This window comes from Squalius cephalus (assembly GCF_949319135.1).
Source record: "Squalius cephalus genome assembly, chromosome: 11".
Taxonomy (NCBI): Eukaryota; Metazoa; Chordata; class Actinopteri; order Cypriniformes; family Leuciscidae; genus Squalius; species Squalius cephalus.
In genome coordinates, this window is record NC_137132.1 from 19,998,148 (window position 1) to 20,022,049 (window position 23,902).

A 23,902-nucleotide genomic window follows, 5' to 3' on the forward strand; every position below is an offset into this window, starting at 1 on the left:
ATGTTCTTCTGCCAGTCACAGCATACAGTAAGTCCACTCACCTCTTTTATTCACTCTCTTATCGTTGAATATTACCCAGCAGTGCTGGCAGGTTCAGCCCTAATGGAAGCACTTTCTCAGTTGCATCTAAGTGCTGTCTAATCACACACTGCTGAGTAACTCTGGCTTTGGCTGTAGTCTAGATGGTGTGCCGTTCCTCATGAGAGACCGGACATTGAGGAGAACCACAAACGTGAGGAGAGTGTTCCCAGAGAGACAGTATGAGGATGCTTCACTCTTCAACTGGACTGATCTGAGCTCACTGAACGCTGGCCAGTGGTTTCTGAAGGTATGGGCCATTTTGGCTCTGAACAATGTCTACAATACAGCTGAAATAGAGATGTAGTAGTGTTAGTAATTTGCATTTATTTATGGCAACACTGAAGAGTGTTTTTAAATTTAAATGGGGATTGGGGACTATAAAATATGAGTTGAGTCTAATATGTAGATGTACTTTAATACTCACACTAAGCCTCTCTCTTGACCATTAATGGAAATTATATTGAAAAAAAACAGGTCATTTGGATAAAACATTTCACAGTTATGATGTCAGCTCATTAGTATATGTTCGCCCAAATTTATACAGCGACCACTTAGTTTTGTGCAATCAGCCCAACCTAATGAACAATAACTATACTGCATTTCATGCAAAGTGATTAGCCAGTTATAACAGATATCATTTGCATATAGAAATCTTAAAGGTACAGTAACAAAAATGGTCTGTTGATCTCTAAGGGTTATGTAAATCTAAATTTTGACTTTTACTCCAATTATAAGTGGACTTCAATGTAATTAAGCACAGTGTCATAGCTTCATAATTTAGGCTAAATGTCCTTGTTTTCTTTTGACTTTTAAGTTTTCATTTTTTCCATTAGGAATGTTTAAGTATGTATATCTGCATATAGCTTGACTAACTGATTTCACTGAACGCAGGATGATCCTTTCTGGACTGTACAGTACATGTCAGTGTCCGAGCGCTGGTCGGTGGGGAACCAGACATTGTGCAGCCTGGAGCAGATGCTGGAACTAGCGGCTAAATCCAAGAGCTCGGCTGTATTCTCTCTGCGTAGACCACCGCCCAATCACCCCCACCACCACGACTGGGTCAACCTCACCCTGGACACTGTTCTGAGGTCAGGAATACCACAACGGCAGGTTAGTCTTGAGGGAGTGATGCTCACCTTTGATATGCTACTGGAAATCTCATTCGTCCTTGGCCTGGGGTTGAAATAGATACCTTTAGGATCCGTTTGTCCTTGTTTTTTGTGGTTGTATAGTCGCGCCCCCTAGCTGTGAGTAAAACTAATTACATTATGGTTGAAATCTTATAAAGCCTACTGCATCATATTTGATAAGCAAATTTCTAAGGCCTAAATTATCAACATGATCAAAACTTTGTGGAAACACCTGTTTTACACAATCCACTACATGCCTGCTGTCGTCTGATTGATAGTTTTGACATTTTTGTCAGCAAGCAAAAAGCCTTTTAATATAATTGTATAAATGTTTTTGCTGTGAAAAAACTTTTTTTTGATTTTTATAAAGTTAACGTAATAATAACTTTTATATTGTAAGTAATATTTTAAGATGAACACTGATGATTCAAGATGATTATCCATACAGAATGTTTTGAAAAATCTTAAAATACGAGTATCAAATATGATACATCTGGATTTTGAGGAACGTGTGTACATCTCTGTCTTCATAGTATTGCAATGCATTATATGTTTTGCCCCATACAATAAATCAACAGAGCTTTGATCATAAAAAAGGAAGCATTTAAATATCATCATCAAAGACATTTTATTGGGAAATATAGAGTGACAACTGATATTTATATGCAATTTTTGTATGTAGTCTGCTATACTGTTATAAACATCTCATTGATTTACATTAAAATCTATCAGAAATTCATCTTACTTTTTGTGATTAAAAATATCAGCAAAATATTTTCTGCTGAATTTGGGCCTCTGAATATATTTTTTTTCCCTCCTTGAATATAAGTTCCATATTGTCATATTTCATATCATATTAAATCTTATTCATGATACTTTTTTTCATTTATAATTAGATTTTTCTGACTATTACTTTATATGTCAGGCTTCACAGTAACTGTTTTGTGTGTGCGTTTGTGTAGGTGATGTGGACGGTGGACAGTAACAGGGAGATGGTGAGGCAGGTTGCTCCAGGTTTACAGCAGACCTCAGTACAGAAGCTGCCCCTCAACACACTCCATCATAAAGACATCAGCAGGGTCCTGCTGCGCTACAACCAGGCCTCTGTGCAGGACGTCCGGTAGGCCTCTGCCCTACTTACAAACACCTGGTCTCACTTACAACATCCACATTACACGATAAGGGACAGTTTGGGAACAAAAGCTGCAACGGAAATGCAGTTGTTCAGCCAAACTCAAGCTATATTATAGCCAATGTTGTTATTCCAGGCCACAATTTAGCTTGTAAGCTTGTTGCTCACATCTTAATTCAACATAAAAAGCCATTGCAACAACAAACAAGCACAGCGAAAATAAGAGATTTGTTGCAGTTGGTGTGAATAGGCTTTTAGTCCCCAGTCAAGTGTGTAAAATCTCATCCCATATCTGTGTTTATTTGAATAGGCTGTATAATGAGAACAACATCAGTCTGACTCTGTATTCGGTGAACGCCCCGTGGCTGTATTCTCTGCTGTGGTGCAGTGGGGTGTCATCCGTCTCCTCTGAAGCCCCGCAGGTGCTGAGGAAGGTGCACTATCCGCTCTGGCTCATGGTACAAACCTTCATCTGCTTGTAGATTCCTCATTAGGCAATGGATTAGAAATATAATTGGTCAACATCTGCTACTCTGGCCTTTATTCAAAATAAAAGCATACTGCTTTATTCAATTTATTTTGCTTTTTTTTTTTTTACTAGAATATAAAACAAATATACTACATATGTTAACTGAGTTAATGACATATTTTGTATATAATATTTATTGATAAAATGATCTCATGCAGTATAATATTCAGGAGCATGTTTTATATGCATTGTACAATTTCTCTTGCACCATCTAGTGGTGTGTGTGTGCCTCACTAGCATTTGTGTCTTTCCAGACTCCAGATGAGTACTGCTTGATATGGATCTCCACTGATCTCATTTCCTTTGCTGTAGTTCTGGGAATATTTATATTCCAGAAGTAAGTGTCCACTTGTTGGTATGCTGTAGATCATAGGAATATATATATATATATATATATATATATATATATATATATATATATATATATATATATATATATATATATATATATATATATATATATATATATATATATTTATATATTTATATCCTGTTAAGGTATTTATTAATATACTGAATTGGCTTTTATTTTTTATATTTTCAGTTTTCATTTCAATTTTGTTGAAGTTTTAATAATCATGTTTTGTGCTTTTGTCATTTTTATTTGTCTTTTTTAGTCAAGTTTATATATATATATGTATGTGTGTGTGTGTGTGTGCGCACATGTGTATTTGTATTTAGCTTTAGTATTTAGAAATAAATAATTTCATTTAGTTGTCAAGGCAACATTTCTCATTTTCATTTAGCTTTTATTTATCACATATTTATATATTTATTTTATTTTGCTTTTTTCCAACTAATGAAAACATTAGTTAACACTAACAATATCTTAGGTCTTCTTTCCAAATTTCCAACACATACACTAACATACTTTAATGAAATATTAAATATTCATCTCAATTTAAATCCCTTCAATCTCATCTACATTACGAGCAATACAGTATTAGCAAATAGAAATATTAATGTTTATAGAAAGTTAGACTATCCTGTATATAAATATTGAGTTTTTACTACTAAAGAGATATTTTCAAATTTATGTTCTGTATGAACTTGCTGTTTTTTACTGCTTAAATTCACCCAAACAGTACAGTTTTAGTCTAAAAGAAAATATGACTTTGAATGTTTTAGTAATGAAAACTAAAGGTTGTTTAAAGTCATTCTTAAGGGGTTAGTTCACCCAAAAATGAAAATTCTGTCAGTTATTACTCACCCTCATGTTGTTCCAACCCCGTAAGACCTTCGTTCATCTTCGGAACACAAATTAAGATATTTTTTATTAAATCTGAGAGCTGGCTCACTCCTCCATAGGCTTCTAAGGGACTGAAACTTGCTGGCCCAGAAAATGTATTAAAGACATCGTTAATATAGTCCAAGTGACTCCAGTGGCTCGATCTTAAGTTTATAAAGCGACGAGAATACTTTTTTACAATCTTAAGTTTATAAAGTGACAAGAATACTTCACCACGTAGGCTCACTATTGGCCGACGCTGGTCATGTGTGATACGTGGTGACGTGCAACACAGAAGCGCTACGCTTAAACACTACGTGAAAAGACCCGAGGCCCAGAGAGAAGGAAATGAAAAGTGGAATAAAGTCGTTATTTTTGTTTGTTTTTGCGCACAAAAAGTATTCTCGTCGCTTTATAAACTTAAGATCGAGCCACTGGAGTCACTTGGACTATATTAACGATGTCTTTAATACATTTTCTGGGCCAGCAAGTTTCAGTCCCTTAGAAGCCTATGGAGGAGTGAGCCAGCTCTCAGATTTAATCAAAAATATCTTAATTTGTGTTCCGAAGATGAACGAAGGTCTTACGGGGTTGGAACAACATGAGGGTGAGTAATTACTGACAGAATTTTCATTTTTGGGTGAATTAACCCTTTAAAACACCTAGATTGTAAATTCTAGTACACATACATTACATCACTTTGCTTCGTTGTTTCACACAATCAAATTGTGTGTTGCAGCTTCATTCGACCGTTACAAAACAAAATATGAATGAATCCTGAACCATGGTTAGAGAGAAGGAAAGAAGAATAAATAAGAAGAAAATGTGTTTGCATTGATGTTGTATTTGATGTTTAGCATACTCACCAGTTATTTTCATTATAATATTTAATGTTCCAGATCAGCATCACTGGTTAATGTGTGAAATGAGAACTCAATGTTTTGTGGGGCTCTGGATCCTCCACGTTTGCTGCGCTTGCCATTGTGACATTTGCATCTGCTTTTCTGAACTGACCTCTTGATTCTCTCCCTTTCTTTTACCCCTTTCTTCCACCTCTCCTCCTCTTCTTCTTGCTCTCTGCCTGATGTGCATGCTCCTCTTCTCTGCTGCATTCTGGCATCTCTCAGCTATCACATAATCAGGTAATTGGGTCAGCACTGTTGGCCCATGCTGCCAGTGTATATCTCCCTTTCTTGCCCTTCCTTCTCTGTTTCAATCTATCTGCCTGGATCTTTTGTTTGACCTGGATTTTGTCAATGCTACTACTAACTCTTCTCACTAAACCTCAGCCCACATGATTACACTTTAATATCACTGTTTATCACTTAACATATAATTCATATTTAATTCAGGTTTATACAGGAAATACACTTTAGGATTGTGCTATGATGCTCAATCACCCCCTGCAACAATCACAAATGACTGACAGTTACGTTTAGCTGCTTTTGTTTCTGCTAGAGTCATTTTCTACTGTTGCGGAGAAGTATTTTTTACTTATGTATTTTAAGGTCATCTATAGGGTTTCTTACCAGTCATATGGTTTAAATCTTGTTTTTGAGCCAACAACACTCCAAAATGTCAGTTGTGACAGATGGTGTTGGATATTATCAGGAAAAAAAACATACTTTGCATAACAGATGGTCATTATAGATTAACATGCTTGTTTTTGGTTCATACAAAAATCTAAGGCTTAAGAGTTTAGCAAATTATTCATACACTTGCATTCAAATATTTGGGGGTCGGTAAGATTTTTTTCAAAATGTTTTTGAAAGAAGTCTCTTATGCTCACCAGGGCTGCATTAATTTGATCAAACATACAGTAAAAATAGTAATATTGTTCAATGTTATTACAATATAAAATAACTGTTTTCTATTTTAATATAATTATAATGTAATTTCTTCCTGTGATGGTAAAGCTGAATCTTCAGCATCATTACTCCAGTCTTCAGTGTCACATGATCCTTCAGAAATCATTCTAATATGATTATTTTCTTCTCAAGGAACATTTCTTATTATTATCAGAAAATATAAAATCTATATAACATTAACAATGGCTTTATTTTGATCGATTTAATGAAACATTGCTGAATAAAAGTAAAAAAAAATTTGAACGGTAATGTAAATATGTTTTACCATATCTTAGTGTCTACCAATTACGTTAATAAATCACTGTGAGATTCATGTGTTAATTTGATTGTCAACACTGGGATTCTAAATCAAAAATGAATGTTTTATTAGCAGAGTCAGCTGTAACAACGCATTCTCTGTTTGGCTATGGTCACTAAGGGCGGTTTGTGTACGTGTGTGTTTGTGTGTGCACGTGATCACAGGTGGAGAATGAGTGGGATGCGTAGCTACAACCCAGAGCAGATCATGCTGAGCGCAGCTGTCAGGAGATCCAGCAGAGATGTCAACATCATGAAGGAGAAGCTCATCTTCTCTGGTAAGAGTCACCAAAACACCTCCTGTTGGCATTTCTCATACTGTGTGTGTGTGCGTGTGCGTGTGCGTGTGTGTGAGAAAGAGCTTATTGGGCAAACAAAATGTGTAGTAATGACTGTTAAACTAGATATTTCACTATTATACATGGCAAAATACTGGTGCAACATTTACTTTTATTTAATGTCTCATTTATTACTCCTCAATGTCTTGCTTTTCATAACACCAAGCTCATTAGCACCATCTTGTGACTCAAAACTGAAGGGATTCACTATTAATTATAATATAGAGTGAGTAAAACATTTGATAAATGGCTAGAAACTCATGTTGAGGCCCAAGTTACAGCAAGAAAACTATAACGAACCAGGAGAAAGTCCAAAGAGCTGAATGAGAAAGAACTTAAACCTGAAGAAGTTACATTGTAGTTAAATATGTTAGTTAACCTGTCCATAGATAAAGTAAATTGAAATGCAGGTTAAAAATATATGAATAAACAGTGTTGGGGAAAGTTGCTTTTTAAAGTAATGTGTTTTAAAATATTGCGCCCTTTCACACCAAAAGTGACATGAATAAACCTCAGGCTGAAGGAAATGCAAATTCACATCTGTACAGTAGAGGGCGCATCTCAAACAAACCTTTCAGCTGCTGCCATTCTGAATAACACTCTTACTTTAGCAATAAAAGCTAAAGTTTTAGAAAAATCATGTTAAGTGAGTATCAGTGCATTATATGTTTTGCCCCTCTTAACAGAACAAAACTACAGTGACAGCTGATATTTATATTCATTTTATGTAGGTAATCTACTATCCATCTTATGTTTAACGTAAGAGTAGCCATTTTGAATGTGTGAGGCTTCCAGTGTCATCCACTTCCAGTTATTTTAGCAGTTTAAAAATCGCATTGCTAAATAAGGTGGATACTGTTATAAAAGATCTCATTGATTTACATTACAAGCTGTCAGAATTTCATCTTACGTTTAGACCATATAAACATCAGCAACTGCACGAAATTGCTTATTTTTGCTCAGTTTGGGCCTCTGAATAAAACTGAGGTGATTTTTCCCTATTATTCTTTATCATACTATATGAACAGCCTGGTGCATGAAATAAGATACTCAATCAAAAAACACTTGCAATCTTTTGTCTAAATATTCAATAAATAATGTTCCATAAAAAACAAATAAATCAGTCTTTACACAGGGTTAATGTCCGGTTTACTGTACACATGTTGCATGCATTTGTATTTTTGGATTAGCTTTGTGTGTGCATGTGTCCCAACGGTGTTCGCATGCCTCTGTGTGTTTTTAAGGTCAGCCACAGTAGCTGTCCACCTCCTGGGTTTGAGTCTTCCACTACTGTATGTCTCCGCATCCCTTCATCCCATTTCATCTCATTCCCGAATCCTTCCCCTCTCCCTCCTGTCTCTTACTGCCTGCCACCGTCCCGTCTCTTCCTGCATCCATTCATCCATCCATCAATACTCCGCTGACATCCCACAGACTGAATGATCTGTAGCATCACTGGCCAGGGTAACTGTGGCCTGCGTATGGTGAGTATGAGGGGGAGGATCATTCAGATGTGTGGAACATCTACAATCACCAGCAGCTCTGTTCCAAGTGTGCAAACTACATAGGCAGCTATACCTTCTAATAAAGCATTATTATTATGTTGAACCTCACATGAACCATTAGAAATCCTTCTTAATATCAATGTTGAAAACAATTGTGCTGCTTAAAGGTGTAGGAAGCGATTTCTGCAAAATGCTGTTGAAAATCTTAACAACTAAACAATTTTGTGAATATTTGTTTGTGTATGTGTTTGTTTGGGTGTCGATTTTAAATGTCAACCGTGTTTCTCAGAAATCGCTGTGATATTTAACATTTTTGTGGAAACTTTGATAGATCTTTTTCAGGATTCTTTGATGAATAGAAAGTTCAAAAGAACATCAATTATTTAAAATAGAAATCTCTTGTAACATTATAAATGTCTTTTAATTTGATCAGTTTCTATTGATTTACTGAGTAAACGTACTGAATGAAAAATGGTTTCCCTCAATTTTGTCTGAATATGAGAGACTTGTGATGTTAGCATCCAGCTAAGCTAATAAACAAATCAGCACAAAAACACAATATTGAGTAAAATGTTCAATTTTAGTTATATTGATATTGTTGAATAAAAGTAATAACATCTAACCTTGACTAAAAGTGAATAAATGTTATTTTGAGTGAAAAACTTCTTCGTAATACCAACTGACGTAAGGTTGAAAAAGAAGCACACCTGATGCCTACAAAACGCAGACTATATAGGCAGCTCACTAAGGTTTGGAACAGAGCCGGTGTGTCTCAAGTGTGCTTAAAGATCCTCGGTTCGCGATTTTGCATTGTCTTGCAAAGGTCATATATGTTCAACTTTATTTTGATTGCCTTCTTTCATCTTTTTCCACAGAGGTGAGCAACGGAGTCAGCAGCGATGAACCATACATGGAAAATGGATTTAACTACTACACCAATTAAGGCGTTGCTCATTGACTCATGGAGCGAAAAACATGCATCACATCCTGAACCAACTTGTGGTGTATCCTCTGAACTGACTACTGACTTAACTCTTAGTCTACTGGTGATGATGGACTCTTGTACAGTTTTGTTTTTCCTTCCGCTAAGTTGCTTGTTCTAAATTCTGGACGATAAAGAGAAGTATGAAGTGTGGTTTTTCTGACTATTACCAAATCTGTGGCCTCTTCCCCCACGTAACGCTTGAGGATGCTGGAATGCCTGTTACTTGCTTCGTATTGCAAGCATGCCTGTGATAATATAGTGGATTTTATCTATCGGTTTTTGGGGATTTTATTTTTTTCTAATCTTCCATAGCCAGCCAACGTGGAGCATAACGTATATAATGCCAGCTTTTTTTTTTTTAATTTCTAGACCTTGATTTGATGTGATATTCACAGTCTAATGATGCCTTCTGTTCAAACGGTTGTAAATTTTGTAGAACTAACAGGTGTTTACAGAGTGCCTGCCTTTAGCCCTCCAGTGATATTTACCGTGTTTGATATTCCACCTATTTAGCATGTGGTTCAGTTGTCATTTTGAGAGGAAATCACCCAGCCTTATCATCTTGGTCGGTATGATGCCAGAATACATGGAACATTTAGGCACATGTTCTGCATACATACCTGTGGTTTGATTTAAGAAAAACTAAATAATCCCCTAATTAGTTTGAAATGGGGGATTACAGAAACCAAAAGTTAGATTAGTTTAGGCTGTAGTTGAACACTGTTTATAAGGAAAGCTGGCTTGGAGTTTCGATGCAGTGCAATATTACTTGGACACTGTCCTATAATAAAAAGTGTTTGAATGTTGTTCAGTGACTTTTATTTTTTAAACTATTAAATTATAATTTTAGCGTCAACCCTCTTGTTTAAGTAGCTTTTCATGTATTGAATACTTTGTACAGGGCTTCCTGTTGCTGAGGTGCCCTGACCCCAGACTTAATATTGTAAATGTGAGATGTGACATTGTTTACAGATGTTGTGCTGTCACACTGAGGACGGGACTGGACTGGACGATTGTGCTGGTTGATGTTTTAATGATGTGTTTCAGAGGTCAGTCAATAAAGAAAAACTCTGCAGATTTTACAGTGTTTGTATTTCTTTGCACAGTAGCAAAAGTTAAAGGATTTGAATGACACACATGAAATGGTACAGGACTTTTACAAAAATAGAATTCTAATAATTCAATATTTTGAACAGAGTTACAGGAAATGTTTGGATATGCATTCACGCTGATAAATGTATCATAACATTTCCCTTTTGACTTATTTACTGTGTTCTGGACTCTGACATATGTAAAGTGCAATAAACTTAAGTTCACACTTTGCATTATTGATTTTCACCTCCAATATTGAGCATTTAGTATTACGTAAACAGAACAGGCAAACACAAAAAAATTGTTTAGCATTTTTTTTTTTGGTCCATAAGGTTAAATATACTTCATATATGGACAGAAAAAATAGAATGTGAAACTTCAAGCATGAAATATATATATTAATCTAAATCTTTTAATTCACTTGTATTGTAAAAAGTTTCAGTTTGAATATTTCTTGAACATAATCCCTCATAGGTCATGCTGGTACATTTTTGATGTTTTATATTTAACAGTTGGCAGTAACTGTTTACTACAAGACTAATATTTAACTCTATTAGACAATCAGACTATGCTTAGTCTATCAAACACATTTAAATGTGGAAATAATAAAAAGGCACAAGCAAAACTCCAGTAGACAGAAACAGCTATCTGTTAAGATAGCTAACCTCTGCAAAATAAATAAATAAATAGCTGAGACTGGAATGATTATTCAGTTATATACAAACAGCTGCTTCCCTGATTATAACATCATTAAACCTGCCAAAACCAGTTGTAAAAGACTTATTGCACAGTTAGTACCAGTTAGGCACACAGATGGCAACAAACTAACCGATATTGTCCCAAGCAGACACTTGCTCGGGATAACAGGAGAAAAACATTCTCTCAATGCTATTTATATGATGAAGATCTAAATAAATACTCTGCATCTGTTCAGAAGATAAAGCATACAAATTGTGATTTGGGCAAAAAACTCCAGACATTAAGAACAAATGCTCTAGTAACCATTGCGTTTGGCCCGATTCATTGCAAAGCTAATGCATTTGAGGAAGCAAAGACATTAAACATGTCGTTTAACCAGTTTTTGGCTTGTTGGCACAGATCAGTCATGTGACAAATGCCCAAGCAGCAGTTCAAGTCTCTCGACCAATCAGCTGAAGTTGGTCTTGCGAAGGTGCCTGTTGGGAATTTCAATTGCGCTGACTTGGAGAGGCCAAGAGCCGCCCATAATGCCTGCCTGAATGGCCACCCCGGTCACCACGGCCAGGTCAGGGTCCACGGAGGTGTTCGGGTCCTTCCCAAAGTACTGACTGATGAGCTGTCTAATGCGGGGGATCCTCGTAGATCCTCCGACCAGGACAATCTCATCCACCTCCTCTTTCTCTAGATGGCCCTCTATGAGGACGGTCTCAATGGGTGCCAGAATCTTCTGGAAGAGATCCGCATTGAGCTCCTCGAAGAGTTCCCGCGTCAGCTTCTCCTGAAACAGGACTTTTTCCTCTCGTGCTCCGTTCTCTCCTGTTGTCTGCAGGTGAAGAGGAACTCGGAGATGAACTTGAGATTCCTGGGTGAGGTTGAGTTTGGCGGCCTCGACAGCCTGTCGGAGAAGGTGGATGTCTTCTTTAAGAGTAGGGGGCACGCCGTACTGCTGCCGCACTCGCTCCATGGAGAACTGCAACAAACGCTGGGTGAAGTCCTGCCCTCCAAGCTTGTTATTACCTATGGAGATAAAGACGTGTTAATCACGTGCTGAAACAGGATGAGGCTTGTGCACCTGATGTGGCATCATTTCCATGCGTGTTAAATGTCAGTGAGGTTTCAGTGAGAGTATTACCCAAAACCTTGCAACCTAAATACCCATTGAGGTCAAACCACTGAGCCTGGGGAAAAATGTGTATGTAAAATAAAGTTCATAACCAGGGTACCAACCTCCATATTCTAGACAATGAATTTCAATGATTTTCCATTAATTGTCCAGTTATTTGTGATGACCAGAAAAGTATTGAAATAAATAACTTTATAGAGATAACACTCACAAAACATAACCAATAACCAGGCAAAAAATATTGTAGAACTGAGCAGAACTAGAAAAAACTTATATTGACTAGAAATTTCCATGACATTTTAATTTAATTCTGACATTAAGTACAATACAATTAAGTAAAAAGCAATATTCAATACACCCACATGAGATTTTCTATGGAACGAACATTTTTTTCAATAGAAAGTGTTTTCAAGTGGTATGTGTCGCCCCTCTCAATAACTAGATTTCGCCATGAAGAAATGACGTGGCAGGTGGTGTTTCACTAAATGTCAGAGGCAATCCTCACACTCAATGGCTGCCGTCTCTGTAGATACGCTAGTCACGAAGTGTAAAAAAATTTTAAAACATTTTAAAAAAAGGTATGAGTCCAAATTTTAAATTATTATGCATCTCATATATAGTTGGTCTGAGCAAAACCGGCAGACGGGCTGAATGCAAATTCACTGTTTGGCAGTAGGTGGAGTTTATGGAAAAGCAGTGCGCTTATAAACCACTGTATTAGGTATTATACAGAGGTAGGATGAAAAGAAAATGGAAAGTTTTCTGAGACCGTTCTTTTCAGACATACATTCATATAAACACCCCCACCCAACAACAACAAAAAAATCCTCACGTGTATAACTCATAATTAAATGAATAAGTGTGGTATAAGTGCAAAAAAACATTAAAGTTCAAATATAATTAAGCTTCCCCCAGTTGCGCCCTGACAACCATAAACAACTGTACATACACCGTTAAGCAAGTAACAAAAAGTAATCCTGCCCATTAATAGCCACAAATATTATATATATATATATATCTACCACGGTAAAATCTCTGTGCTGACACATTTATAATGTCAATCACAATCAGACTCACCTGCCATTGCTCTGGTGAGGAACATGCCACCCTGCTTATTGAGAAGTGACACATCTAGTGTTCCTCCTCCAAGATCCACCACTAGCACATTAAACACTTCTGCCTTATGCAGTCCATAAGCCATTGCTGCCGCTGTGGGCTCGTTGATCACCCGCAGAATGTCCAGCCCTGGATAAAAGAAGAGATGCACAGTGATTGATCATTGAACTGTTATAGATTTTAACCAGAACATTATCAACAGGCTATTTTCAATCATTTAAATAGAAAGACCTAACTAAGCTGTCGCTGTCACACAAGGTGTGGTGACATTACTGAAATTTCAGCAAAATCTTGTGTGCAAAAAAAGATCCATTGTCAATAGCGTAGAGATGTATGGAAGAAATTGGAGAAAAGTATCAAATGTGACCACACCTGAAATGGTCATGAAACCCTAAAACACATTTTTTTAGATGTTAAAGGCCCACTGAAATCAAAATAGTTTTTTAGATTTTAGTATGAATATGTTAGGTTTAAGGTTATGAATAAGCTGGTGTGTTCCAAACCAATGACAATCACAAAAAGTTGTACCAACTTCACGAAAAGTGAAGTAGCCTATATGCGTTTAATTTGGTTTGGTGATTGGCTGCCGTGGCTGGACAGTATGAAATTAACTTCAGCAGTTTCTGAGCTTTTCTCTGCATTATTCATAAGAATGAACTTGTTAAATCCAATCAATGTGCTGTCTTATGCATGAGATCACATTACAGCAGAGAATTCAAATTAGGGGTGGGTGATATTGCAAAAATATCATATCACAATTTTTTTCAGGAAAATCACGATTTCCGGCACTGACACATTCCGGCATGGACACCGGACACATTCCGGTACGGACACGGTCTCCAGAGATCGGCACAGACAATAGCCGCTTTCCGACCGGAGGAACCTTTTCACAGTTCCTAGAACTATTGGCTAAAGTACCCGGATGTCGGCGTGTTCGCACCGCAGGAACTAGGAACAATTTTAGTTCTAGGAACTCCATTTGTAGGAACTAATTTAGGTCCTACTTCAGAGTAGGGTCTAAACCAGCACTATAGGAACTACCCGTGACGTTAGTGTACGCTGATTGACCGAACGCACGCGGAACACCAGCACCCGCCATTTTTAAAACAGCTAGAATGTAAACACACAGATTTTAGCCTATATATTTACTCCATAAACTAACTATACAAAGTTTAAACATGGAAAACAGTGATAGATGGGTCTCTAAACCTTTATGCTGAAGAGAAAATCCAACGCAACTTTGAGGGGACCAAGTCAAACATGATTATGTTTATCTGCCCAGCTAGCAACACTGGACATCAACCACACGGCATAGGCTAATAACCTTTTTTTTCATATACTGTCTACTTTCTATAACAGTTCTATCTAATAACATATTAAACAGTACTGTTAGACAGATTGCTAACAAATAAACACAGAGAATGCGAGCATTGTATGCTCTGGCGTTCTCAGCGCCGCCAAAATAAAGGTCCGTCGCGCCGTCAAAATAAAAGTCACCGTGCTTGCGTCACTCCCTTACCCCTCCTACCAGTTCATATGGCCACTTGGCCAGTGGGAACGCAAACAGCAAAACCGAGTTTGGGGGAGAGTAGTTCTTAGAACTGTTTAGAAGTGGACAGTTCCTAGAACTAAGTTCCTGTAACTACTTGGTCGGAAAGCAGCTATGGTGTCTGGACACATTCTGGCACAGACAGACACCGGCACGGAGACCATCCGGCACGGACCCATCCAGCACGGACACATCCAGGACGGACATGGTGTCCGAACACATTCCGGCACACTCACGGTGTCCGGACACATTCTGGCACAGACACCGGAACGGACATATTCCGGCACGTATACCAGCACGGCAACATCCGGCTCGGACACGGAGTCCGAACACATTCCGGCACAGACACGGTGTCCGGACACATTCCGGCACGGACACGGTGTCCGGACAAATTCCGGCACGGACACAGACACATTTTGGCATGGACATCGGACACATTCCGGCACCAGACACATTCAAGCACGGACACGGACACATTTTGCCATGGACATCGGACACATTCCGGCACGGGCACTGTGTCCAGAATTTTCATTTTTGGGTGAACTATCCCTTTAAGGACAAGCGGCAGCATGTTTACTATTAGGCTACTGTCACTTTAAGACCAGTACGCATCTAATATACATGCATATGACATGCAGCCGATTTTCTCTCAAATGTTTGCTTTCACTTTAGACATAACCAACTGCGGGTTATGTAAACTTTGTGTGTATTTGTCAGTATTAACCCAATAAGACTCGAAAGATAACTTAGTCCAGTAACCAGGTGCTGTTTGACAGGCTTTTAGAGCCAGTGCGCTTCGGGTGTACGAGCTCAGAAAAGAGCATGTTAGAGCAGCGCATCAGCATGCGAATTAAATGCTTAACCGGCAAGGCTTTAAAGCACATGCAAATAATGACATTTTGTGAATTGCAGTAACCCGTGAGTGTAACTTGATGTGATGTGAATGTACGTCGCATTGTACAGTATGTTGAGACAGAGGCGCCAGAACTGAACTGATAGAATGCACTGTAACACGATACTACGAAATTTCTCCAAAAGCCAAAAGACACTTTAAGAAGTGAGTAGTAAACTGACCAGCTAGGTTAGCAGCTCTGATGGTGTAGTTTCTTTGCCTCTCATCAAACTCTGCCGGTACTGATATGATGGCTTTATTAATAGGAACTCCCAGTTGCTTCTCCGCCATCTTTCTCATTTTGAGGAGGAGACGGGATCCGATGAATTCAGGAGTAACTGTAAAGGTGCTGTTTGTAGAGACTAAGAATTCTGCACTACCATTGTTGAATATCACCTGTAAAATAGTAAAAAGAAAATGTCAGATACTGCAAGAGTAATGAATGAATCTAGGCTAACACATGAAATGCGTACCTTAAACGGGTATCGTGCACTCTCTCTCTCTAAAGTCTCTTGGTCAAAAATCTTCCCTATAAATCTCTTGGCATCGTAGATTGTGTTTTGAGGATTTGAGTCAGACAATTCCTGGGCCTCATGTCCAGAAAACACACCGGTAGGGGTGAACGACACCACACTCGGGATGCTTTTGCGACCTTTGTCATCTTCAATAACCTCAATATCGCCTGTGCCGGGGTGAAACACTCCCACCGAGCAGAACGTGGTCCCAAGATCTAACCCAATGACCCTGGGCTTCGGAGGAGGCAGGTATTGCTGTCCCAGATATCCTGCTAGGAATAAAGCCAGGATGACAGAACCTGTAGGGACATACAAATATATATGACTGGTGAAAAGAAAAGAATGGTGAAATCAGGCAATGAGCTCCCTAACAAAACGTATTGTGGTACAGTATCAGATGGCAATAGCATGATAATTTTGTTATACCATAGTAGACCCTATTGGTTACCATATGTATTTGCCATTCATAAGCAATTTCAAAGGATAACATGGTATATGTCCAAAAACATGGTAACGTTATGTAGAAAAATAAAACATGGCAAAGACCACGATGCCGTTTGGTAGGGTGCCTATCTAACGTTAAACAGTTTTCCTGAAGCCCAAAATGCTGTCTAGCTAACTAGGTTTTGAGACAGCCGCTGTAACAACTGTAATATAAAGAACGAAAGTCAGCTGTTATCTATAAATTGCGTATAAAATCCGCTTATGTTTGAGTCTGACTGTTTTGTCTCACGCTAGACAATATAACTAACTGTCCGATTTGGTTGAAATCAATCTAACGTTAGTTATCCATGTAACAAACGTACAGTCAGTTATTTGGGACTTTCATGCCAGATGCGTCAGTTCGGTTTCTAGCTAACGGCTAACGTACACGAAGGTTTCTTCGGTTAAATTTGACATGTATCTTGCCGGTACATTAGTTCAAACTAACACTTACCTATTATGGACATTTCTCCCGCCATGTCTCCAACACAATACGTTATGGATAACTGTACAAGAGATGTTCATTCAGTTTCTGCGCCGGCAGTACAAACACATACACGTCAACCTAATACGAGCTGTTGGGCTTTTGGGAGTTGTAGTTTTAGTCATCAGCGTCATGGTTACAAAGTGAGTGGAATTATCTATGTAGTAAACTACATTTCCCAAAATGCACTTTAAAACGCAAGCGGACTTTTGCACAATTTCCTGTTCGAACCAAGGGAATTTGAAGGAAGTCAGTGCGTTTAATTATAAATAGAAATAAATAAGAAAATAAGTGCGTTTTTAAGTGTGCATGGTACAAACAAACAAATAATGGTTATAATAATAACAACAATAACAATAATAATACATTTAAATCCAATCTCAAAATTAATTTAATTCTTGGCAAACCTACATTTACAAAAAGAGTAGTATTATTAATCAAATAAAAAATATTTGTCAACTCTATTATAATATGTATCTGATCTGGTACTATATTTTTCAGAGCAGAGAAGGAAAATGAATAAATGTGGTCACAAACTTATATATTTCCTGGCTGCTACAAGATATAGTAAAATTAATAACATGGAAACATTGGGAATTTTTTTTTAAACTGACTTGCCAGTGCCCTGTCATTCAAATTATGACGCACCTATGCATTAATATAATTAAAGATAAATAAGATATATGTGCCTGTCCTAATCTTAAATCCTAAATTCTTACAGACTTGTTTAAAAAAACGTTCCTTTTTCATTTTCCAAAAATAAGCACATTTTAGGTGGAATCCAATCATATCAGTAGCCTAAATAATAGACAGCAGCTCAGAGAGGGGAGTTGCATATTATGGAAAGTGCTTTGAAACCAAACCTCCTTTTAAAGCACAGGACTTCTAGTCATCTGGAAACTTATCCAAACACCCACCAAAACCAAAAAGTTATTTTGAGAAACGAATAGTTAATGATCTGAATTCTAGCAGCAGTATCAGTGTGTACCTATTCTAAAATTAGAAACAAGAGAAAGCTGCAGAATAAATAATTTATTTTTTATAATTTTATAATATTATTATATACAAATCAGTCATGATAAACATTTGTAAAAGTTCCTCACACACAAGTATGGTGGCACGAAAGTTCAAATGACATCTACATTGAACAGAAAAAGGTTACATCAACACAAAGCTGAACAAAAATGTGTAAATACAAAGCACAAGTATCTAAATGAAAGACTAACACATATTATAACAAAAGAAAACATAGTTCTGTGTCTGTTTGTAGGTTTACCAATAATTATATCAGTATAGAGAGAGTATAGTTAATAACTAGTGAGTGCCTCTCAACAGTCAGGACACTCTGCTGGAATAAAACAACCCGAGTCTCTGGGACAGTCATTATCTTTGTCTTCCTCGTCATCGCCCTTCATCTCTCCCTCTCCGTCTTCTGTAGGTCAAAGCACAGAAAGGTTAAATCTCTCATACAAACTCCTGCTCGTTAATTTAATCTCTGCCAGTCAAATCAGGTTTGCGCAAAAACCCAAATGAAATTAATGTTAATTAAATGGCAGTATGTCTTCCTGGTTATTATCCCACACTCATATCAGCCAGAGCAGCCCAGCCATGTGCCACCTGCTCACACAGTGAGCCCACATCCAAACAGCAATTAATCCTGGAAAGGTCTGTTCCTGACCGCACGGAGCGCCGTGGATTAAATTAAAACAGATAAGGTTGTGACATTCAATATTACAGGACTTACAGTTTAACTCTAGTATTTCAAAAAGGCAGAATTTCATCCAAACACAAAAATAGACAATGCAAAGATGGCAGAATCTATGCCCTTCCTGAGGCTTGCTGACATAATGTTTCCTGGGATGGACACAGAGAAAACCAAAATATGGTTTTGCCCACAGCTGTCGATCAGATTGGTTGTATTGACACTCACTGCTTGTGACATAGAGGCAGTCTGACGCAGCAAGCAACTTGTGTCTGTGTTCGGGATCAGTCACATTCAGCTCAATCAAATGCCTCTCTTTCAGATGTTTGAGGTCATCAACTGTCTGGTAGCCATTCAAGAGTAATGAAGATGCATATTCCTGTGACAAAAGAGATTTGAAACATTAAAAAGTTGAAATACAGCTATAAACTGTCCAGTTGAGGACAAACTCATGGACATATCTCATGGAAATATATAAATTACATTACATCTGGCCAAAAAAAAGTGTGCAGTTGATTCTAAACTGTGTCCATTGGAGTAGATACTGTATGAGCAGGCATTTTCAAATCATTCTCTATGGGAGCTGAGCAATTTGTTTTTGTAGGATTGATATATAGTGGTGTGTACAAAGGGTGAGAGTCTCAAAATGTTGTGAATATACAAAATACAATAATTAAAATAATTAAAGGGATAGTTCACCCCAAAATGAAAATGCTGTCATTGTTTACTCACCCTCAATTTGTTCCAAACCTGTTGTGGGGCACCATTGACTTCCATAGTATGGGGGGAAAAAAAATACTATAGAAGTCAATGGTGCCCATCAACTGTTGGGTTACAAGCATTCTTCCTTTGTGTTCAGTAGAACAAAGACGTTTATACAGGTTTGGAACAACTTGAGGGTGAGTAAATTATGACAGCATTTTCATTTTTGGGTGAACTATCCCTTTAAGCTTCCCCCTCAGTCTGTTCACTATAGGCCTTGATGTTTCTATGTTTCTATGTGTGTTCATGTGTATGTATGTCCAGTCTGGTTATACCTCTAAATGCAGTCTCTCTAATAACTCCAGAAGTGTATTCGGTCGTGGATTCTTGCATACTTTTACAGGTCTTAATTCCGGGGCCTCATCCTCTTCCTCCTTCTCTTTCTCGGGCAAAACATCCACATAAATAAACTTGAAATTTCCCACTTTATTATTGAGCATTCCAGTCCATATGCCCATAGGTGGTTTACTTATGATGCTGATGATGTCTCCCACCTAAAAAAGACCGCCGACATCATTAACTTCCTGTTGGCAATTTTCGTTTTAAATTTGTGGTGATTAATTCGGCTCACCTTCAGTTTGAGGGAGTCTGTATCATATGGGCTGGGGACAAAATCTGTATGAACTTTTGCTCGTCCACAGAACTGTCCCGTGTAGGGAATTTCCTCCTCCAGTTTCAGGCTGTCTCTGTTACTGGATACATCTGAATTGCTGGTCACACCACCTGAGCCAATAAATATATAAACAATAAGAGTATGATTACAATGTCTACACACTTTCTAATTCAGTCGCGTGTGTGTAGATACTTACTGGACGAGCTCTGTCCACTGTAGAGGCTTTCTAATGAGTTGCTGGTGTGGTCTGAGCTCTTCTCTGCTGGAGTCCCATTCTCCGTTTCTCCTTCAGTGTCATCACCCTGTACAAATCAAAATATCAGTCTGGATATTCCTATGAACTATTCTGCAGATTGAATGATAGGGATGACTGGGGTTGTTTGGCTACATGGGTTAGTTTTTTGGGGGGGTCATAATTTCTGGGCAAATTTCTGGGTAATAAGGTACTTTAAAAAAAATCTGGGTAAAAACAAAAGTTATAAATATAAAAAAAAAGTTAAGAGATTGAAATTTAAATACAGTATATAGGCCTATAAATGTTAGCTAATAGAGATAGAAACTTATAAGCCTTATAAGATTAGATAATAACAACACTGAGGCTAATGAGGGGGATAATACATCTTTATACATTTCAATGTGTCAACCAACCCCCAGTCTCCCCTATGGTTGAACTAACTGCTGATATTTTGGATAATGAAAAACGGAGTTGCCTAATCAGTGTCAGTAATTATATGAGGAACTTGCATTGTGACTCACCATGTCCTCAGAGTAGGATTTGACGTGTTTCTTGCCCATCCTTTTACGCATAGTCATCGAGATGGCCTTCATCTTTTTTCCCAGACTTCCTGGTTTCTCACAGATCTCTGCTGTCGATTCACCCTCTGCCTGTTTTGTACACAAATAAACGCAATATGTTTTATTAATCCGTCTGTATATAAAAAAGTATATCTGTCCAGTGGTCAATTAGACAATTGTAACTGATTGTTTTGCAGTTAAGGGTATAGTGAGAAGCATCTTACGAGGAAACATAGCATCATAACGGGGCATAAACTCTTTAAGAGCAGATTAAAGTGTCTTATTCATCCAAATTCTTCTTACCTCAGGTGTTCCATTTTCCTCAAGTCTGGAAGGGGAGTGTTGATTTCTGAACGTGTCAAATCTCCCAAAACTGGTGGAACGCTGTGTAAGGTAAATAAAACAGAGCACATTTACAACACTGTAAAAAATTATATAATCAATAAGTTATGATGACAACGTATGTTTTTGCATTGCTTTAACTTTTCAAAATAAGTTAAGCAATTTTCACCTTTTTCTGTATGTTGTATAATATAATTATACTATATATAATTATAATGTATAATATAATAATAAAAAAAAAAATTAAGTCAGTTTAACATAATTTAAGTTGAAATGACATAAACATCCAAGTTGATTGTACTTAAAAATTTAAGCCAGCAACTGTTTTTTTATTTTATTTTATTTTTACAGTGAATAGATATAACATCAAAGCACATGTATGTACATTACTTTGTATAAAACAAAAATGGTCATTATACTGTCCTTGTCATCAAGCACTTCAGGTCATTAAACAGCACTTGATGTGCTTGCACTTGATCATTTTAATGTAATGTTTTCAATTTGATAAAAACACTGATATTCCTAATCCGCTCAGAACCTGTCAGCTCTTCCACAGGAAAATGACAACTAATTATCTAAATTAAAAATCCATGTAATCTCATACAAATAGCAAACTGAGTTAACATTAGATCCGACCTAGATGAAGCCATTCATACTTGTTCAGTAATGTTATGTGGTGTCAAGATGTTTTTTTTTTTTTTTTGCTCCAGTGTCAGATCTACTGGGATATGGCAACACTGAATATGATCACCTTCAAACTAGAACCATTGTTAAGATACATTAATAAAACCTACCTTAGGTTTAAGACTTTTTGGTTTGTCTGATGCATTTGAAGCAGCCCTTTGAAGCATCGCCTTGATGTGTGTTCAGTTTTTTCTTAAAATGAAACTCTGATCTGAAACTAGCGGTTTTACTTCTCTCAGCTCCACAAGTGTATAAATTGCAATGCCTCAGCAGAACAGCCGAGCACAAGAACTTCCTTAAAGCACACAGGATGTGAGCCAATGCGCGTTCTGTCTATCATCGAGGCATCAGTTTTACAGGGGAAAAAACACTGAATGCTTGAGTCTGCATTTTGTGGTTTACCACTACACAGTCATTTCGAGTAACACAAATTCATAAGTGTACACACACAGAAAAAAAGAATTTCCAAAGAGGTGCTTTTTACATAATTGAACCCTCCTTGCACCATATCGATTTCATGAAGGCCCTCAGATTGTAGAACAAATGCAAGAATCTGTGCTTCAACTGTCTTTTATATAACTTTTATGTTCATTGTTACGTTCATCATTTCACATTATAGGAAAACCTAGAAATATAGTCAAGTGAAAGCTTATTAATCAATATTCCTTTGCCCGAATTGCTAAATCTGGTTTCTGTATTGGGGAAGTAAGCTCCATTGCACGCAAAGGAAGTGGACCCAAGCTTTTGAAATACTTCCCGTCTGCTTTCACAACTTTTAGTAAGGAATTTTTGCACAACAACGAGCTTTATCTGACATCCGTCTTACGTATTTTGTATATGCAAAGCATGTAGGTCACAGGCTCTTTATACAAATATAAGTAAGCCAAAACCAGCAACATTTGGTCTACCAATGGCGTGAGTTTGGGGGTGTGACTTTGTTTGAGCGGACAATGAAAGACGGCGAGAGTGTTCCGGAAACCCATTTGAAAATAATCATTATTTTTGCTATTAACAAGTTGGCATTGCTGGAGGCACTGAAATTGAAAACTTCTCATTTAAATGAATAAAACCTTAATGTGGATTGCTGTACGAGGCATGAACTGACCAATAGTGTTCAAGAAAACCTTACAGACAATAACAGATTAATCCAGCCGTGTGCAATCGGCCGCAGTAAAATCCAAATCCAGGATTACAGCATTATAATCTATTTCTTCCAGCACCACAAGCCTTTGGAAACAAACAGCCCTTCCTAACCTTTTATGAGAGCTTCAGTTTATCTGAGAGTGATACAGTGTAGTAGTTCACCTTTACAAGATAGCCATATGAGAATCCAGGAAACAGGAATGGATTATCAACTTTACACTGTCTATGTATATACCTTTAGAAAACACTAGAAGTCATTACCCTGCAATTGTTTTAAGCGTGTGGAAACGTCACTGGTTGGCAGGCCAGGACAATCTTTGAGAGTCGTATATTGCAATAACAACATCGGCATTCAGCACTTGATGGGAGGTTAACAGCTTGAGTTTATCACATGAATTAAGCTAGGATGGATTGTGTATACTATATATAGAAATACAATTTATTTAAGCGCTTTGCAAAGGCTATGAGACTTTGAGATATGGAACCAACATATATTGCTGTATATATATATATATATATATATATATATATGAGAAGAGTTCAGATCCGTGTGACATGTTTTCATTTAAATTAGAATTTTTTTAACAGGCTCCTATGTTTAGGTTCAGTCATTTCACTTTAATGGCAATAAAAAGTTATCAGTTCCTTATTGAAATGCCTTATTTTCAAAAATGCCACTAGTCAATTCACTGGTATTTAACTGGTATTTTTTGCAAAAACCTCTAAGTCCACCTCTTTGGACAACAAGACATATGAAACAGTTGCAAAATCACTACAGATGAATCTAGAAACACTGCAAATGACGAAGGCAG

General features: G+C 37.3%; 3 protein-coding genes across 7 annotated transcripts in view; 1 reads left to right on the forward strand and 2 right to left on the reverse strand.

The window, feature by feature from the left end:
• Positions 1–9,679, forward strand: part of gdpd5b (glycerophosphodiester phosphodiesterase domain containing 5b) — a 50,377-nt gene extending 40,698 nt beyond the window's left edge. For 2 of the 5 annotated variants that reach the window (XR_013822667.1, XR_013822668.1), the window contains 8 exons: positions 178–328; positions 973–1,194; positions 2,177–2,334; positions 2,657–2,804; positions 3,130–3,212; positions 6,434–6,546; positions 7,851–8,090; positions 8,987–9,679. Coding sequence is in view for 3 of the 5 variants with exons in the window: in XM_079885155.1 (XP_079741281.1) it covers positions 178–328; positions 973–1,194; positions 2,177–2,334; positions 2,657–2,804; positions 3,130–3,212; positions 5,231–5,245; positions 6,434–6,546; positions 8,987–9,054 (958 nt within the window). In the remaining 2 variants the exon portion in view is untranslated. Of the gene's footprint in view, positions 1–177; positions 329–972; positions 1,195–2,176; positions 2,335–2,656; positions 2,805–3,129; positions 3,213–5,230; positions 5,246–6,433; positions 6,547–7,850; positions 8,091–8,986 lie in introns of all 5 variants that reach the window. The other 3 variants (XM_079885157.1, XM_079885156.1, XM_079885155.1) reach the window with 2 other exon arrangements.
• A 428-nt stretch (positions 9,680–10,107) lies between these two features.
• Positions 10,108–17,156, reverse strand: hspa13 (heat shock protein 70 family, member 13). Its single transcript, XM_079885158.1, has 5 exons — positions 17,020–17,156; positions 16,041–16,381; positions 15,750–15,963; positions 13,088–13,255; positions 10,108–11,904 (listed from the first exon to the last, which is right to left on the reverse strand). The coding sequence occupies exons 1-5, from the start codon at positions 17,042–17,044 to the stop codon at positions 11,336–11,338; spliced, it is 1,317 nt and encodes a 438-aa protein (XP_079741284.1). The 5' UTR covers positions 17,045–17,156; the 3' UTR covers positions 10,108–11,335.
• A 939-nt stretch (positions 17,157–18,095) lies between these two features.
• samsn1a (SAM domain, SH3 domain and nuclear localisation signals 1a) overlaps positions 18,096–23,902 on the reverse strand; it is a 123,321-nt gene continuing 117,514 nt past the window's right edge. Inside the window, exons 12-18 of the mRNA XM_079887126.1 lie at positions 21,225–21,305; positions 20,883–21,011; positions 20,323–20,428; positions 20,085–20,236; positions 19,789–20,007; positions 18,980–19,130; positions 18,096–18,481 (exon numbers count right to left, since the gene is read on the reverse strand). Of these exons, the coding sequence (XP_079743252.1) occupies positions 18,378–18,481; positions 18,980–19,130; positions 19,789–20,007; positions 20,085–20,236; positions 20,323–20,428; positions 20,883–21,011; positions 21,225–21,305 (942 nt within the window). The 3' untranslated portion in view covers positions 18,096–18,377. The remainder of the gene's footprint in view (positions 18,482–18,979; positions 19,131–19,788; positions 20,008–20,084; positions 20,237–20,322; positions 20,429–20,882; positions 21,012–21,224; positions 21,306–23,902) is intronic.